This window comes from Panthera onca, chromosome B1 (assembly GCF_046562875.1).
Source record: "Panthera onca isolate mPanOnc1 chromosome B1, mPanOnc1 haplotype 2, whole genome shotgun sequence".
Classification (NCBI taxonomy): domain Eukaryota; kingdom Metazoa; phylum Chordata; class Mammalia; order Carnivora; family Felidae; genus Panthera; species Panthera onca.
Genome location: NC_138342.1, coordinates 77,209,770 through 77,227,396, shown reverse-complemented (window position 1 = coordinate 77,227,396; position 17,627 = coordinate 77,209,770). Strand labels below are relative to the sequence as shown.

The window sequence follows — 17,627 nt, the reverse complement described above, 5'->3', positions numbered from 1 at the left end:
AAAGAAGAACATGGGCCCATATATGCCTACCCTTCACCCAGAGGTAATTCACCCATCACATAATTCAGGTTGGTGACTGAGAGTCCACCAAATGCCTGACCAAATTATTTGATTAAGGGAATAGCAAAGGACCCAAATATGGCCTGAGATTTGATGCATAGATACATACCTACATGTATGATATTTGCTATACAGACAAAACAGGGAAAGGGTCTTTCTTTAGTGTAATAATCTGTAAGGATATGCTTGGAGTCACTAATGCCATCTCTCTTGCTTAAGAATGAAACCAATACATAAACTGAAGTAGAGATTATGTAATAGATTATGGTAAAGTATCTAATTACTTTCAATAAGTTCATGTCTCCATGTCATTACTGTAAAAATCTGCTTAGATCCCTGTCATTGTGTTACACTTCTAGTCTTCATAACTTGATCCATCTAATAGATCTATCAATAGATCAAATCCAGTATTGGGCTGTGGGACCAATATTGTTTTAGGTAAAGGATATTAAGGAACTCAAGTAGTTCATTCACTGAAGCACCCTTCAATTTCACTCCATATGTCACTCTGGTAAGTCAGTTCTATTCAGTCCTCCTGGCTATGAAATTCAACTTTTCTCTCATCAATACTCTCAGAATGGAATCCTCCCATTAAAGCAATATATCTGCTTTTATTCTACTTTAAGAACTACCTACTTCTATAGCTTTCTATAACTTTATGGTTTCTGTATATTGTCAGTTCCTTGATTCTGGAATCTAGCCATTGGCTAGTGCATTCAACTAATTCCTTGCATACACCTCTCTGATAGTGAGCCTACCCTGGACTACTACCAATTGCTTTTAATGAGCCTTCCTTAATATCATATTCCACCTAATTAACCAAACTTCCTCCTGGAGATTTGGTTGAAATCTAAGCAAATTGAGATGCAAAATTAGAAGGGTAATTTGCTGCAAAACATCAATAAGTGAAGAAAATGAAAAGTGATACAATTAAGTGATAAAGATTAAAATTTTTTTTAAAAAAGAAATTATTAAAAAACCACAAAGTACAAGTGTGTGTCTTGTTTTCCTAAAAAGAGAGGATTCACTCCGCTCTCTTAGGCAATAAGATAGCAGTTGGTGTATTGTGTAAAAAGTAAATGTATCAGAGCATATACAAAGGTATTAAAAAACATAATAGATAGGGATAAAGACATTTAGAAAAGTGGAATATTTGAAAAGCACAACACATTGAAATTGGGAAATTGCTCATGTTGAAAATGGTACTTATGCAGTAGAATACTAAGAAGGGTTCAGGGGGCATATTCATTTTCTTCACTTATTGATAAATGATTTTCAGCAAAATCATTCTCATTTTATATTATCCAAAATGGATCATTTTGTCCAATATTAGTGTTTTAAGTTTCACATAAAGAAAGTTTTTTTGACAGCTAGAAATACCCATTGTACAAATGTGAAATAGGCTCCTTCAAAATATAATGTGTTCTTTCTCCCTTGGAATATTCTGGAAGGGGAAACAATGCTATGAATCAAAGATGCTGAAGAAGAGGTCTACTGAAATTTCTTGTTTCCAAATGCCTTCTAGAGGAACAAAGCTGACAGTATTGGAACCCCCTGGAGAGTGTTAAAATACTTATGTTGCTGACACATACCTTGCAACAATTTTTTTTTTTTTTTTTTTTTTTTTTTTTTTAGTGTTTATATATTTTTGGGAGGGGTTAGTCAGAGGATCTGAAGTGGACTCTGTGCTGGCAGCAGAACTCCCAATATGGGGCTTGAACCCATGAGCCATGAGATCATGACCGAGCCAAAGTCAGACATCTAATCAACTGAGTCACCCAGGCACCCTGCAACAATTCTGATTCCAGGAGCCTGTGATGGCACTCAGGTTTTCTGATGATTAAAAAGCTCTTCTAGTCATTTTGATCTATTATAAAATTCAGGTTCTAGGAGTCTACTGCATTCAATTCTAAATGAATTTTTTCTATGACTCCATAAACTCTAAATGATCATGATTCAGTTACGCTATTTAGTTTAAAACTGTTGCTTTTACACCTTTTTCCTTTTTTCTTCTTCAAATATCTGATGAATTAGTGTGTCTTCTAAGTTTTGGTTGAGATATAATTTACATACAATAAAACAAACAGACCTTACCTGTGTAGTTCAAAGAGAATTTATTGTATTGCCCTGTAACTACCACTAAAAACAAGATATTGAATATTTGTGTTATCATGAAAGGTTACCTTGTGTTCTTTTCCAGTCTACCCTGATTCAGAGATGCACCTACTTTCTAATTTGTATCCTCAATATTAGTTTTAATGCCATAGAACAGAGATTGGTAAACAATTTCTTAAAAGGGCCAGATTGTAATATTTTAGGCTTTTGGGTTTTGTTTCTATTGCAACTGCTCAACTCTGCTATTGTAGCTCAAAAGCAGACATAGACAACATGTAAACAAATGAACATGTTGTGTTCCAATAAAACTTTATTTACAAAAAGAAGTTTCAGGCCCAATAGTAGGTTCCTAACCCTTGAGATAGACAATAAAGACAGAATGTATTGACTGCCCTCAGGCTGTGCCTCCTAAACTAGAGCTGGACTCAAATATTGTATATGAATTGAGAACTCAGAACTACTAGTTGGCAAGAAGTCATATTGAAGGCCCTACTGATGTATGTCTCACTCAGGGGTCCCAGCAATGTAAGTAACACTTCCTTCCTCTCTTTTCTAACCTCCATCTCTCCATCCCTACTCCCACACCAGGAACGTCATATCCACTTCCAGAACTATTGTTCTTATATGAACATTACCTCCTTCCTGAAGACATGAGTCACTCATTAGGGGTGGCAATGAGAACTTGTTTAAGTAAATGCCAGCAGCAGAAAATGTAGTACTTTATTGAGATAGCTCTAAAATGAGGCTACTTGTAGTAATATGGGGGAGCCATATGGAGCAATACCGGACTTGTTACTGAAGTATACCTACAGGTAGTTTCCCCTATGATCAGAGCCGTCCAATTAGAATTTTTCCCCTAAATTTCATTGAAATGATCAATGGTACCACTTCATCCTTAGAAGTCAGTCAGGTCAGCCTAAACCACTGGCCACGGTAGTTATACATGACAGAATTTCTCCTTGTGAGACAGGCAGACTCTTTGCAATCACAAATAAATCCTATTTACTTGGATCAAAGCCTCTGGCCAAGTAAAATGGTTTATGCAGAAATTTAAGGAGGAAGCTCTGTGACTTTTTAAAGTAGAGTCTTGACAGTTCATGGGATTTATTTAAGTCCTGGACCCTGAGGGGCATAGTTGTGATCAATCTTGCTCATTAAAATCTTGTTTATAGTGTCTTTAAATAAATGCAGAGGAGACAAATTGAATAGATTTGATCCTATTTCCTGTCAGTAAGATTAACCAGAGTGGTCTTAGGACTGGCATATTTAGGGGGAAATTTGCCAGAAGTCAACAATGTAGAAGCAAAGAATGAATATTTTCGGGAGACAATTTCCATAGGTTTCATGTCTTATTGCGCATTATGGAAGGAGCAGCTCTCCCTAGAGAAGACAGGTTTATTTACAATGAAGATAGTGTCTTTTTCTGGGACATATACCGAGCATGTTTACTTAGAAGCCCATCATAAAAGACACATATTCCCTAAGCCAGGGGTTTCTTAGCTGTCATATGAGCCTGTTTCATGTATAGCATCCGCCTGAGTGGCTCCACATAGCCCTGTGAGACATGAGGTCAAGAGGAACCAACATTAACTTGAGGCTCATGCTGCCTGCTGCACTATGAGTATTAAAGTCCTCTTTCTCTCTAAAGGAGTATAGTGCTTACTGCCAGTACCCATGAAATTGATGCAAGCTCACACAAGTTAGCTTGTAAGTAGGGTAAAATCTCAGATGCCTTGTAGTTCTTGACGATATTATATAACAGCCCCAAGAGGTAAGAGAGCCTGAAAAATGTAGTTTTTCAACTGGAAGTATTGGTCTCTCAAATAAACTTGGCATTTTGTTGGCAAATCTGAAAGGAAGGAAGGTTATTTTGCAGGCAAGTACCTCTTTGTGCTGATGAATCAGCCTACTTTGGCCCAATGGCTGTCCTGTTTCCATACTTCCAATGATAACCAAATCTTCCAAACTGACATACAGTATTTTTTCCTTGAATGATACTAATATTTTAAAGATCTGCAGGCTTGATGTCATTGTCTCTCTTTAATAACGATGATTCTATGTATTTCTTTTGTAATTTTTAAAAAAATTTACAGTTTGTCAGAAATTAATCTTATCCTTATTTCTACAGCATCAAAATACTCTAATGGTTGAAAGCAAGGACTACTATGAGACTATCATTGTTTGAATTCAGGCTTCTCGACTTATTTGCAAGTTACCTGATGTTCTTTTCATTTGCAAAAATCATCATCATCATCACCATCACCGTCATTATCTACCACAGCAGGCTGCTGGGCAGCTATGAGGCTTAAATGAGATGATACATGCAAGGCACTTGGAATAGACCCTGGGTATAATAAATGCTCTCTGTAAGATTAGCCCTATTAATTATATTCTTGGGTAATAGTTCATTAAATTTCAGCTCAGATACTACCTTAGTTGTGTTTTGTGAGCGAGTTACTCAGTTTTTCCCCCCTGTTTTCCTATTTGTAAAATTGTGATAATAGTATTACCAACTTCATAGAGCTTTTGAGATTACATGAGCTAATGTAAAATACTTAAGTTTAGGGCCTGGCCAATTAAACACTCAGAGATAATATTTTTAATATTTTTCTTGCTGGAATACTTGTTCACACTTTCTGTTTGAGTGACTGTCTCTCATACACTGTGAAAGTTAGCTAGGATTTTGAGGCAACATTCAAGGTTAAAGTCCACCCGTAAAGCCTTCTTTGATCACTGCTACCAAAAATTCAACACCTTCTTCATTACACATCATTTGCATTCACTTTGCACCATTCACGAGACTTAACACACTATTTTCTCCATTAAAAGGGTCATAAATATTTTACCTCTTTTGTTAATTGTAAGCTTCTTAAAGGCTAAGACTACATTCTGTAAAACTTTTTATCTCATATTTTGCATTGCACTAAGCAAGTGAGCAATGAATATTTCTTAAATGACACAGTTTTTAAAAAGCTCATCACTTCCTAAACTCTTTCAAGCCTTTTAAAAATGTCTTGAATCAATCCATTCAAATAAAGTTTCCACATTTTTTTTTCCGGTTTCATCCATTTACTTAGAATCAAAGACTTGAATTTTCTTTGTTAAGGAATTTAAAGTAGCCTTTTATACTGTGCCCTTAATCATAATTAACTGCTTTTGAAAAAAGTGTTTCTCTAATTAACTGGATATAGAAGCCTATTCTTTTTTTTTTTTCTTATTTTTCAAGTATATTTTTATAAGCAAAATACATCTTCAATAACATTTGGCTCCAGTAGGCTGACTTATTTCATCCACAGATGATGCTTAATCCATTCTTTAATGAAAGCAATTCCTGATAACCAAGATAAAAGTCAAGTATAATTCCAATGTTTGAACTTAAAATGATGACATTGATGAATGGAAATGTAAATACATGTAGCCCTCTTCAAGGTAGAAGGTATTTGGATAGCTTGATGTTTATTTTGGACTCTAGCCCAGTTCTTTACCAGCAAGATTTATTGTGAGTATCAAAGTGAAATTTTCTTTTATTAAACAAGAGTATTACTGGAAATAATTTTAAGGATACAAGCAGGGTGATTTTTCATGAATTATTAAATTAAAAAGTAAGTCAAAAGCAAGTGTATCATCAGAGTAAAAGAAAATACTTTTTTTTTTTTTTAGTATTATTATTTCTAAAACAAACCTGCTTCTAACAGAGGACTCAGTCATACATTGCATTTATAGCCATCTTATTTACTCAAAGGAAAATAGTGGAAAAGAGAATAAGGGACTTCAAATGTATGTAAACGATTCTCTATGACTATGAATTTAGTGTACATTTTCAAAAACATTTACCTTATCAGTAATAAAAATGTCTTCTCTTATAAGAATTTCCTAACTGTAATCCATGTAAGGACTTGGAAACAAGATGGCAAGGGATTTTCTTTCCTCATGGATATTTATAATGAGAGAGTAAAAATCTCATTTTAATGTTGTAAAAAACTTTCATCAAAAATCACTTTTCTGTTCTTTATATTATTGAACTATTCTGACAGGACTAACTAAAAAATGTCCCCCACTCCCCGTGCCAAGAAAGATTCACAGTTTAAAAATTAATTATTTCAAGTTATGCTTGAACGGAGATTATAAGAACACCATTTGAAAGGTCATAAAAATAATAGATAACCTGACTGGAAAAAAACTGACAAAGGCATACTCAACATATGGTTTCCAGAGGTAGAGTTTACTGTGTCCACTAAGGAATCCTCTCAGGGAATTTCAAACTTGTGTCCCATCTTTACTTTTATTGATGAGCCAATTATGTTTTATTTTCTTTTTGTTTATTTTATTCATTTCAGTTTTGGTCTTTGTTCCGTGATCCCTAAATAATATGAACTAAGCAACAAAAATAAGGATTTCCGTCCTGGAGACAAGTCTGCTTCTAGAGAGTGCCATAGACTTCTGGCTGAAATCTACCCGTCAACTTTAATTCTGCTCTGGCTGCCAAAACCCCAGGAGACCTTTGAATATTTAGGGCTAAATGTAACTGCCACTTGCTCTTCCTCCACAGGAGCTTTATTTGATGCTTTCCAGATTTCTGCCATACTGTTTGTGCACATTTCTATTGATGCCACTTTCTGGCTTGCTCTTGTTTAACTTCTCCAATATCGTTGACAATTCTGGGTAGATGATGACAAGAAAACCATTATTCTTAAGTGTTTATTTATTTATTTGCTAAGAAAAAATAAGTTGCCCTATAGAGGGTGAAATCGTCTTGATTTTTTAACATAAAAAAATAAAAACTAGATCCATCCATACTGAATGGAAGACAATCTTCCGAGACTCTTCTTTAAGGCAAATCTCTAAAGAAACATGTTTCAAACATATATTCTTATGAAGACCTGCTAGCTTTATCTCATTTGATTATATCCATCTCTATTCCCCCTAATGACAAAAATTGGAGAGAAACTACATTTGAACATCCTTGGGTTCAGTCAGTTAGAAAACATTCATTCAGGAAAAAAAAATATAGCTATCATTTTTACTTACTTTTCTTAATGTAACATAAGTAAAAATACTGAAACAAAGTACCTTCTCCTTGAATTGCAGGAAATTTAGTGCAAATGCTTTGTTTCATCTTGGGAGGTTATATAAATTGTCTTTATACCACTCAGCATTTTGTGGAATTTCATATTGTAGACAATATGCCATGAGAACTAGAAAGCAATATAGTCTCAGTGACTCCAAAGAGTGTAAGCATGTAAGCAAGATGTGTTAGATTTTGGATTTTTTGGAACCAAGAAATACAAACAGGCATTTATTTTCAATGTTCCAGGATCTGTCCAAAATGGTGTTTTATTATTACATAAAGATATAAATGTTTTTTGTAAAGGGAGAAAGACATTATTGTCTTTATGACTTCTCATTATTTGAAAAATCAAGATATATTAGAGTTAGATTGCCTTTAGAAACATTTACAAACTGAGCATTAGGAAGAGGTATTTTTTAATTTGACTTCAAAGTGATTTAATATAAACGACTGAACTGAAAGCCTTAAGGAAACTTTTTGTTCTTCCTGCTAGATTTTTTAAGATTATGACAGAACAACAACAACAACAAAAAACCAGATAACAATGGATAAGTTCCTTGAAGTTTTTCAAGATTTAATTAAGTTGCTTGCCATGCAAATACCAGCATACAAAACTCACGCAAATCCCAATCACTTACCGTATTCACTATCATAGAATATGATGAATTTCTGCCAGGCATATTCTGTGACCACTCTCAGGATAACGTCATTTAAGTAGACAGGTGGGCGAACAGAGAGAGTGTAGTCATCATTCCTGTTGCTCCGGGTGAGTCCACAGCCACTCCTCGGGGTCCCAGCTGTTGAGCGCTGTATGAAGAGGTGGGGGATATGCATGGCATCTGCCAGAGACTGGAGGGAACCTGCCGATGTGCAGCCAATGGAGCTGACCAGGGCCAAGATGCCTTGATTCATAAGTTCACAGGCTGTAAGAAATCACAGTAATATTTAAATGTCTCTGGGTTTCATATAACTTCCCTTTGGGAATAACTGTGAATAAAATTTATGGACTTATTACACAACTATGGATTTTTTTTTTTTTAATGAACATGTCCATGAAGAAATCCTCAAATTAAAAAGTGCTATTGGGATTCAGCTAACAAACTGCCCTTATTAGCTATTTGACCTTGTACAAATTATTTAGGTTTTCCTGGTCTCAGTTTTGTCATCTGTAAAGGGGGCAAAATAGCATGAATCTTGCAGGATTATTGCTAGGATTGGAGAAAATTCAATGCCTGCTATTTGCCTTTCACATAATAGGCACTCAAATTAGTGACAGCTATACTTTTATAATTATCAATGTATAATTCAGGGAAAAGATAATTCCTCACTGAGTAAATAATACAAGGTTTTCAAAAAGCTGATAATATGTAAATTGGTGAATGAGTGAAAAAGAATATGAAAGGCCTACATATGGAATTTCTGGCCACAGCAAAGAGCTATTCTGGTATCTAAAGCTTTGATAGCACTTTGTCTCTCATTACACTGGAAAAGTGAAAATGTTTTTGTTCTTTTCCTTGACAGTCAGAAAACTCCTGGTCAAATCAAATACTAAGTTTCAGCAATTATTTCATTCACTAAATTTCATTCTGGTTTCTAGCTGTACAATTTCTAATCTCTACTATATGATTTATGATCTCTGTTGTTTTAATTTCATTTTAACTACATTGTGTATGCATATATGCTTACTTCAAAAAATATTTAAAACTGGATAAAATATAAATTATAAGCACATATAAAGACTCAGCACATAAAGCAAAAAAAGTTAATAACTCTTAACTCCTTCTTGTTTTTAAGTAATCTCTACATCCAACGTGGAGCACGAACTCATGATCCTGAGACCAAGAATCATGTGTTCTACTAACCAAGCCAGCCAGGTGCCCAATTTTTTCTTTTGTTTTCCTTTCCTTTTTTTTTTTTTTTTAGCTTTTTAAATTTTTTATTTAAATTTTAATTTTTATATATTTATTTTTAAAGTAAGGCTCTATGCCCAATGTGGGGCTTGAACTCACAACCCTGAGAATAAGGGTCAGATGCTCTACTGACTGAGCCAGCCAGGAACCCCTTAATAACTTGTAACTCATTTAATAAGTCTTACTAAGAGTTAAGAGATCTGAGAGATCTTATATGTTAGTCTTTAAGAGCAAGAGATTAGAACTAAAATCAAAAGTAAATTCAGGAGGAATCGAGGTAAAATAAATTCCATTTGAGAAGGTCAGTAATTATAATTGGCCCAGGTATTATTCTAGATTTTAGACATTCTAGGTATAATATTCTCAATACTTACACATTATTATAATCTGTTTTACAGAGTGTTTGAAACATAGATGATAAGTACCTCTATGTAATGAATTGGCCAGTTAATGAAGGCTGACAAAGTGTAAGTTTAGAAGTACTATACTAATGACATGCACATAAACACCAAATACATTTAATTATGATTAATTTTAAGCCAACCAGCACATACAAAATAAATTAATAATTAGCAGGGACATTATTTTCAAGCATAAGACAGGTAATATGATTTCAAATAAATCTGAAAGATAGCATCAGGGATGAATGTTTCTTAGACCATAACATATTGAGATTAAAGTTTCAGTAAAAATGATAGAACCTACTCACGTTTGTGAATTCAACATTTATAAAAGCTATATGAATTTATAGTTACGCTTCCAATGGATTTAGGCATAAACATTGGTCAGAAGTTTGTTTCATTATTGTAGGAAATAAGGCCACTATTGATTGATCTATCACAAAAGTTATAAAGTTACATATAACAGAAGTTGAGATAAAAAATTCAGTTTAAGTATTACATTTGTCAAATATGAAAACTGTCTCTTTTAATCTTCCTTATTTAGAAATAAAGCTTTGAAGCCATATATAAATCATTATTTAGCATATAAATTTGTTTTAGTATATACTCTGTGATTTCCTCAAACCAACTATGTTACTTCCTATTAACCTCTGTTAGTAACAACACAAACTAATCAAGTATTAGAAACAGTTGTTATTATTATACATGCAAATGTGTTATTTTTAGATTATTTATCATTTGGTATTATCCATCCTACTACACATATAAGCAAGAATAACTGAAAACTCCCTATAAAATAAAAACAGGAATCATCAAATTTGCAATAAAAGCCACACAAGGGGCGCCTGGGTGACTCAGTCAGTTAGTCTGGCCTCAGTCTGGCCAGGTTGGGCTCAGATCATGATCTCACGGTTCATGAGTTCAAGTCTTGTGTCGGGCTCCGTGCTGATAGCTCAGAGCCTGGAGCCTGCTTCAGAGTCCATGTCTCCCTCTCTCTCTGCCCCTCCCCTGTTCACCCTCTGTCTCTCTCTCTCAAATAAATAAATTATATTTGAGAACAAAATCAGCTTTAACTGCTATGCCAATTATGACTGGTTGGTAAGCTGGCATCCTGGAACTCTATTTTGAGAAAGATTTTGAGACTTAGCAAGAAAGAGTACCAAAATCATTGTGTTAATTTTCTCAAGGAAGAGACTGGGAGAGCAGCAGCCTGGAAGTCTTAGACATGCATCCCACTTATAATATGAAACCCTCTATTGTTCACAGTTGTCAAGAAAGCATACACCACTCCCTTAAAAAAATATAAGTCCCAGGTCTCTAACTCATTGTCTAATATGCTTTTCACCACAGCAAGCAAATGATATTGGTACCCTTAAAATTTTGCTTGACAAAGGAAAGATAGACATAGATTTCCATAGGGAAAAGCTTAATTGGAGACTATCTACTGCCAACATTTGGTAAAAATAGGTTGATCCACTAAAGAGGGAAGGAACAGTCCACACACCTAAAAGAAACTGAAGCTGGTTGAGTCAAAACACAACCATGGTTGGGTACATAAGAAAATGGGCCTACAATGCAACCTATCAAGGCTATATTTGACATCCATTTTGTCAATATAAAATGTTGGTTGAATAAGAGAAGATACAAATTTATTTGCTTTGGAGAGTGACCATTCATAGAGTCCTATATAAATGTTAGCATAAAAAAGAAATTAAAACCCTTCCTTCCTCCTTCCTCCACCCCTCTTCCTTCCTTCCTTCCTTCCTTCCTTCCTTCCTTCCTTCCTTCCTTCCTTTCTTGTTTTAATAACTGGAATTAAAAACACTTTCACCCTTTCAGGTCACTCAGCAGTTATAAAAATGAAGTTCTCTGTATAAATGTATAAATTTAAGTTAAATGATATTCTTTATGACATTCTAAATGATTTTTTTTATCTCTGAAACTAATCAGTTTGAGTCTTATTTTTCTTATTAAGTAAAATGGGATTAAAAGTAAAATCTATATAGGGCCTTGAAATCAGTTACCTCAAGGAGAACTCAGTGAAATATTTTTGGATAACACCATCTTTCTTTATTCCCTATGATATATTTTCTAACTTATGTATATTGACCAAATTGCCTCAATTTATACTGAGTAATTTTATAACCTCTTCCAGTGATTTTAAATCACATAAGGACTTTAGCACACTCCATTCATATATTTATTCTTCAACACACATTTACCAACTTTAAACATGAGCCAGGACTTCTCTGGAGATAAGAGAATGCATAGGCAGATTCCATTCTCAAAGATCTCCCAATCTATTCACCATAGTGTTTGTAACATCTCCCCTGTGTCAGAATTCAAAGTGGAGATTTAAAAAAATACACATATCCACTCCTAGAAGTTTTACTTTATTCATTACAGGCTAATGTATTTGCATTATGACGTATCATCTCAGCAGTTCTGATGTGTAACCCTTTCTGTAAAACATGAGTCTGGTGGCTTGTAACTGCAATACTCTTTGATGTGATTGTTGGAGAACATCTAATATTTGTTGGTTTTCTTTTACCTTTTTCCCAATAATACTGCTGACAATATGACTGTAACTGGGGAGTGGAATTTTCCTATTTTTCTAATTCTGTTAATTTGCAAATGGGGGTGAAATACAGGGAAAGAAGATACGTGGAGTTAATAAGAATCATTGTACCCCAAAAGGTGATCCGTATCTTTATTTTATTCCCAATAATAAACTAAGAAGTTTATTCTTGGAATGAATTTCATTCTTTCAAGTTCCTCCAGTTCAGATACAATGTACCATATTTCTACAATTTTAAAATGTATGTAGCTTCTATATTTTACCATTGTCTGAAGTCAGGGCATATTTTAAAGTTGATCAATACATTTAATATGATGGATTATTTTTCTTGAAAAAAAATCACTAATCAATATTGAATTTTATAATTAGTGAACTCATAATTAACAAAATAAGGCAGGCTTCCATTGCAGATAAGAAAGATTTGTATTGTTTCTACAAAAGCTGAATTTAATTTAACTTTTTTCCTATTTAATTTATTAATGAATCACAAGTCCAGTATTGATAATTGCTTTCTCCTCAAATTTTTTTTTGTTTTCCAAAAGGCACATGACATTTGCTTCCATACTTGTGAGAATATAGTAACACAAGGCACTTTCAGCCTATCCAGACATTTAGCAATCTTTGTAAACACGATTTTCAGCAACCATCTGAGAGGTGGTATATAAAAAGTGTTTTTTGTATTTGACTCATCATCAATGTAGTTTGCCAAAAATATCATCATTTGCAAAAAATTCTTCTATATAAAGATGGTCCTTATATATAAACACCGTTACAAGGTCCAATCTAATTATAATTACCTACTTAGGAACTGAAACTATAGAAAAGATTCATTTAATCATAATAAAAAAGCAGTAAGACGTAATTTCTTCTTAAAAAGAATATAAATGGCTAAAATGGTTGATTAGCAGCCATCAAATGAATTCAACTGAGTAATTTTCAGTCAACTATTTTTTTAATCATCTAAAGCCAGTATGAGCCTCTCATTTGTGATCTAAGCCTGACATGGACCTAACATTTAATCTAGCACCTATTATAAGTCATTTTATTTTTGCATTTACATTTCATAACAACACTGTACAGAGGAGCTATTATGATTCTCATTTTCAATTAAGAAACTGGTTAAGTGAAATTAAATGCATTGCTCAAATTCATACTATTAGTAAATGACAGAGGTAGGATTCAAATCTGGCACAGACTTGACTGCCAGGGCCACAGAAAACCAAAAACTCATGGTTTTCAAACACAAAGGCACATATAAAAAAACCTGTAAGTCATTTAACTCACTACAAGATCCAGGAAATTTCAGTCTCTTAGATGTAAAAGAGAAAGGAATAATAATAATTTTGATACCATTCTTTTTTTTTTTTTTTTTTTTTCTCTCTCTCTTTGCTTTTCGGATTAAGGCAACAATTCTGTATAGTTTCAATTCCAAATAGAAAGAATATATACATATAATTTCAACAGTGGTGAAAAAAGCTATTAAGAAGAACCTACAAAATATTGGGTATACTCTCAATCCATCCCTAAATTGGTTCCACTAACAATGATGTGATAAAAATGATATAAATAATAACCAAACATTTCTTTATCTCTGTACAGTTGTTTGGAATTTATAAAATGTTTTCATTTACATTTATTGCTGTATCAGAATGTGGCTATATTTGGATAAAATTCTTATTTTCATTCATGTGACATTTAATTGAAGCTCATTCTTACATTTCTAATAAGTAGTTGCGACAGTCTTAGAACACAGATTTTATGATGCTTACTTTACAACTCTCCAATTACATATTTTCATAGTCTTCTATTTATGGAGATTTGGATTAGTCTCCTCTCTTTGTTTTTAAATTTTTAATGTTTATTTATTTTTGAGAGAGAGAGAGACAGAGACAGAGAGAGAGAGACAGAGCATGAGTGGGGGAGGGGCAGGGAGCAAGGGAGACACAGAATCTGAAGCAAGCTCCAGGCTCTGAGCTGTCAGCACAGAGCCTGATGTGGGGCTCAAACTCATGAACTGTGAGATCATACCGTGAGCTGAAATAGGGTGTTCAACCAACTGAGCCACCCAGCTGCCCCTAATCTCCTCCCTTTTAATGTTAGTAACAATTCTGTAATGAACACACTTATGTATGTACATATATATCTATATGTTACAAATATAAAATATACATACTATACTAGGCAAGCACCAGATATTTTAGGATGCAAGGTAATCAAGAATAGGCCAATGGGAAAGACAGAACATATTCAAATGAACGTACAATGATGTACTGAGTAATTGCCAGGCCAAAAAAGGGACCTTATGCTGATAGCTCAAAAGCATTTTCCTAGACTGAGTTGGGAAAGCCTTTTATGCAGAAGTGAATCTGCAGTGGAAACCTGAAGGGTAATAAGCAGAAACTAATTAAGTGAAGGGAAGTTACCTTGATGAAAAAGTATAAGAAAAATACTTCCAAAAAGAAGAAATAGAATGTGCAAGGAGTCTGTGGCAGAAAAACTATGGGATACTTGAGAAGGAGAAAGAAGAGCCAGGTAGCTGAAATGCAGAGACCATGCTAGCGAGTGGAGCAAGGTGAGGACAGAGGGCAGGCAAGCAACATGGACTCTGACTGGGTTTGTTTGTCTTGTGTTTATTTGAAGGAGAGCTTTATGTATTTTCAGTATCAATCCTTCATCTGTTATTTATACAGTAAATAAGTGTCTTTATTCTTCTTGCTTTTTAAATTTATGCATAATTTATACAGCTCTTTATAAGTTTTAAAATTATTACATCAAATTTATCAGTCTTTTACTGCCAGAAATAGTTGGCTTCATACCATGTTTAAAAAGGCCTTCTTCTCACAGCCTACAGACTTATAAGATGATCAGTTCATCTAAAACGACATCCTCGTCCTCTACCCTGTAGCTGATCATCAGCTGATGAAAGATACAGCAATAACACTTTAAGAAGCCAGATAAGTGTAGAATATTATCTTCGGTCGACACAGGTAAAATTTGATCTTTATCTCCATAATCTCAGCTGCCAAGAGTGAGGATTAAACATTGTGAAGAGAGTGATAATCCATATCATACTATATGTTTGTCTTCAAATTTCTTCCACCATTTTGTGGAAATTTTAGTTATTAAAATGATTATTCTTTTATAATATGGCACATCCTGGAATTAGAGCTGATTATTTCAAGATAAATAACAGAATATTTAATGTATTCCAGCAAAGTATATTTTATAAGAATAGGAATAAGATCATGGTAACAAGGTATGAAGAACTGTGTGTTTATGTTTGTGTAAGAGGAAGACAGAAAATGACAAAAAATAATATCTTATATTGCTTTTGTAGTTATTGCCACTTTTCTTTTTTTTTTTTTTTTTTTTTTTTTTTATTGCCACTTTTCTAGAATATCAGAGCCAAAAATCAGAAGTCATCTTCAATTATTTCCCCTCTCTCATACCCCATACTCCTTCACATCAACTATGGTTGACCCATATTGTTAATTCTGCCTCCTGTATATTTCTCAAAACTATTCTCTTCTTGAAATAGTCACTGTCAATCCTTTGATTCAATCTATATCACCACTAACTCAATTACTGAAACTGTCTCCAAGCTACTATGATTTCACAGCCCCCAGCTTAAACTTCCCCCAACCTTCTTCATTGTAAATAAGGATATCTATTTTTAAAACTTCTCATTATGTTATTTCTGTGCATTAAAGGCGATCAATGAAAAAACTGAGAAACTATTACAGAATGGTGGAACCAAAGAAAAATGACAAGTACATGCAATATGGGATCCCACATAAGATCCTGGAACAGAAAAAACAAACACACAAACATTGTTAATGAAAGCTGGTGAGTTTTGAATAAGGTCTGTGGTTCGGTTAATAATATTGTACTGATGTTAACTGAGTGTGCTCAATAACTGTACTATGGTTATGTAAGATGTTAATATTAGGAGAAGTGGGATGAGGAGTATAAGGAAACTGTTATTTTTGCCATTGTTCTATAAATCTAAAACTACTTCAAAATTAAAAGTTGAAAACAGATAAAACTATTAATAACTTCCAACTTCTACTAGAAATAAGCCCAAACCCTCCACATGGCATACAAAATCCTTAATGTCCTAGCCCCAATCTACATTTTCCTGTCTACCTCCAACTCTTATCCCTTGCCCTCACATTTCCTGCCATTCCACACACTCCCCTACCACCATGCTATATATTATTTTTTCAGCAGCCTAGGGATTTATACAAAGTATTTATTTATTTTTTTAAATATAACTTATTGTCCAATTATTTTCCATACAACACCCAGTGCTCATCCCAACAGGTGCCCTTCTCCATGCCCATCACCTACTTTCCCCCCTCACCCACACCCATCAACCCTTAGTTTGTTCTCAGTCCTTAAGAGTCTCTTATGGTTTAGCTCTCCCCCTCTCTGTAACTTTTTTTTTCCCTCCTTCTTCCCCATGGTCTTCTGTTAAGTTTCTCAAGATCCACATATGAGTGAAAACATATGGTATCTGTCTTTCTCTGTATGACTTATTTCACTTAGCATAATACCCTCCAGTTCCATCCATGTTGCTGCAAATGGCCAGATTTCATTCTTTCTCATTGCCAAGTAGTATTCCAAAATATTTATTTTTGACATCTTAACAATACTGCTTCTTCTGACTTATGAGTGTGATATGTATCTTCATTTAACACAGTCTCTTTAAAATTTTCTAAGCAATGTTTTATAGTACTCAGTGAAATTAGATTTTGCACTTATTATGTCATATTTATTACTAAATATTTACATATCTATATTCTATTGTTAATGATATTTAATTTCCAATTTTTATTGCTACAATATAGAAAATACATCAGATCTTGAATATTGATTTTGTATTTGAAATCTTATTAAACATGCTTGCTAGTTCTAGTTTTCATTTTTGTAGATTCTAGAGGATTTTCTACATAAACAATCATATATTTAAAAAAATGGCAGTTGCACTTCTTCCTTTCCAATATGTATGACTTTCCACACCTTATGGCACTGGCTAGTACAGTACAATGCTGGGCAGGCATGGGAAGAGCAGTCACCCTGCCTTTGACCCTGATCTTAGAGGGAAAACATTCAATCTCCGACAATTAGATATGACCTAATCTGTAAATTTTTTTGGACCAAGTTCTTTATGAAGTCAAGAAAGTTCCCTTCTATTCCTAGTTTGCCGAGAGTTTTTGTCAGGGAGGGACAGTGAATTTTGTCAAAAGTGTTCTGCATCTATTGAAATGGTCACACGGATTTTTTTTCTTGTTTTTTCTCATAGGAAAAATTAATTAATTGATTTATAAATGCTAAACCATCCTAGCAAAGGTAAGGCTAGCTTCATTAGATAAGTTGGAATGTGCTCACATTTATTCAGTTTTCTGGAAGAGTTTGCATATAAATAGTGTTATTTCTCCCTTAAGTCTTTGGTAGAACTCACCAGTAAGACTTTTAGGGAGTGGAGTTTCAGT

General features: G+C 33.9%; 1 protein-coding gene across 3 annotated transcripts in view; it reads right to left on the bottom strand.

Annotated features, from left to right (window-relative positions):
* The window catches only part of GRID2 (glutamate ionotropic receptor delta type subunit 2), a 1,486,895-nt gene that overhangs the window by 715,031 nt on the left and 754,237 nt on the right, over window positions 1–17,627 (bottom strand). For all 3 annotated transcript variants that reach the window (XM_078445882.2, XM_078445880.2, XM_078445881.1), the window contains exon 3: window positions 7,882–8,166. In XM_078445882.2, the coding sequence (XP_078302008.1) occupies window positions 7,882–8,166 (285 nt within the window). The remainder of the gene's footprint in view (window positions 1–7,881; window positions 8,167–17,627) is intronic.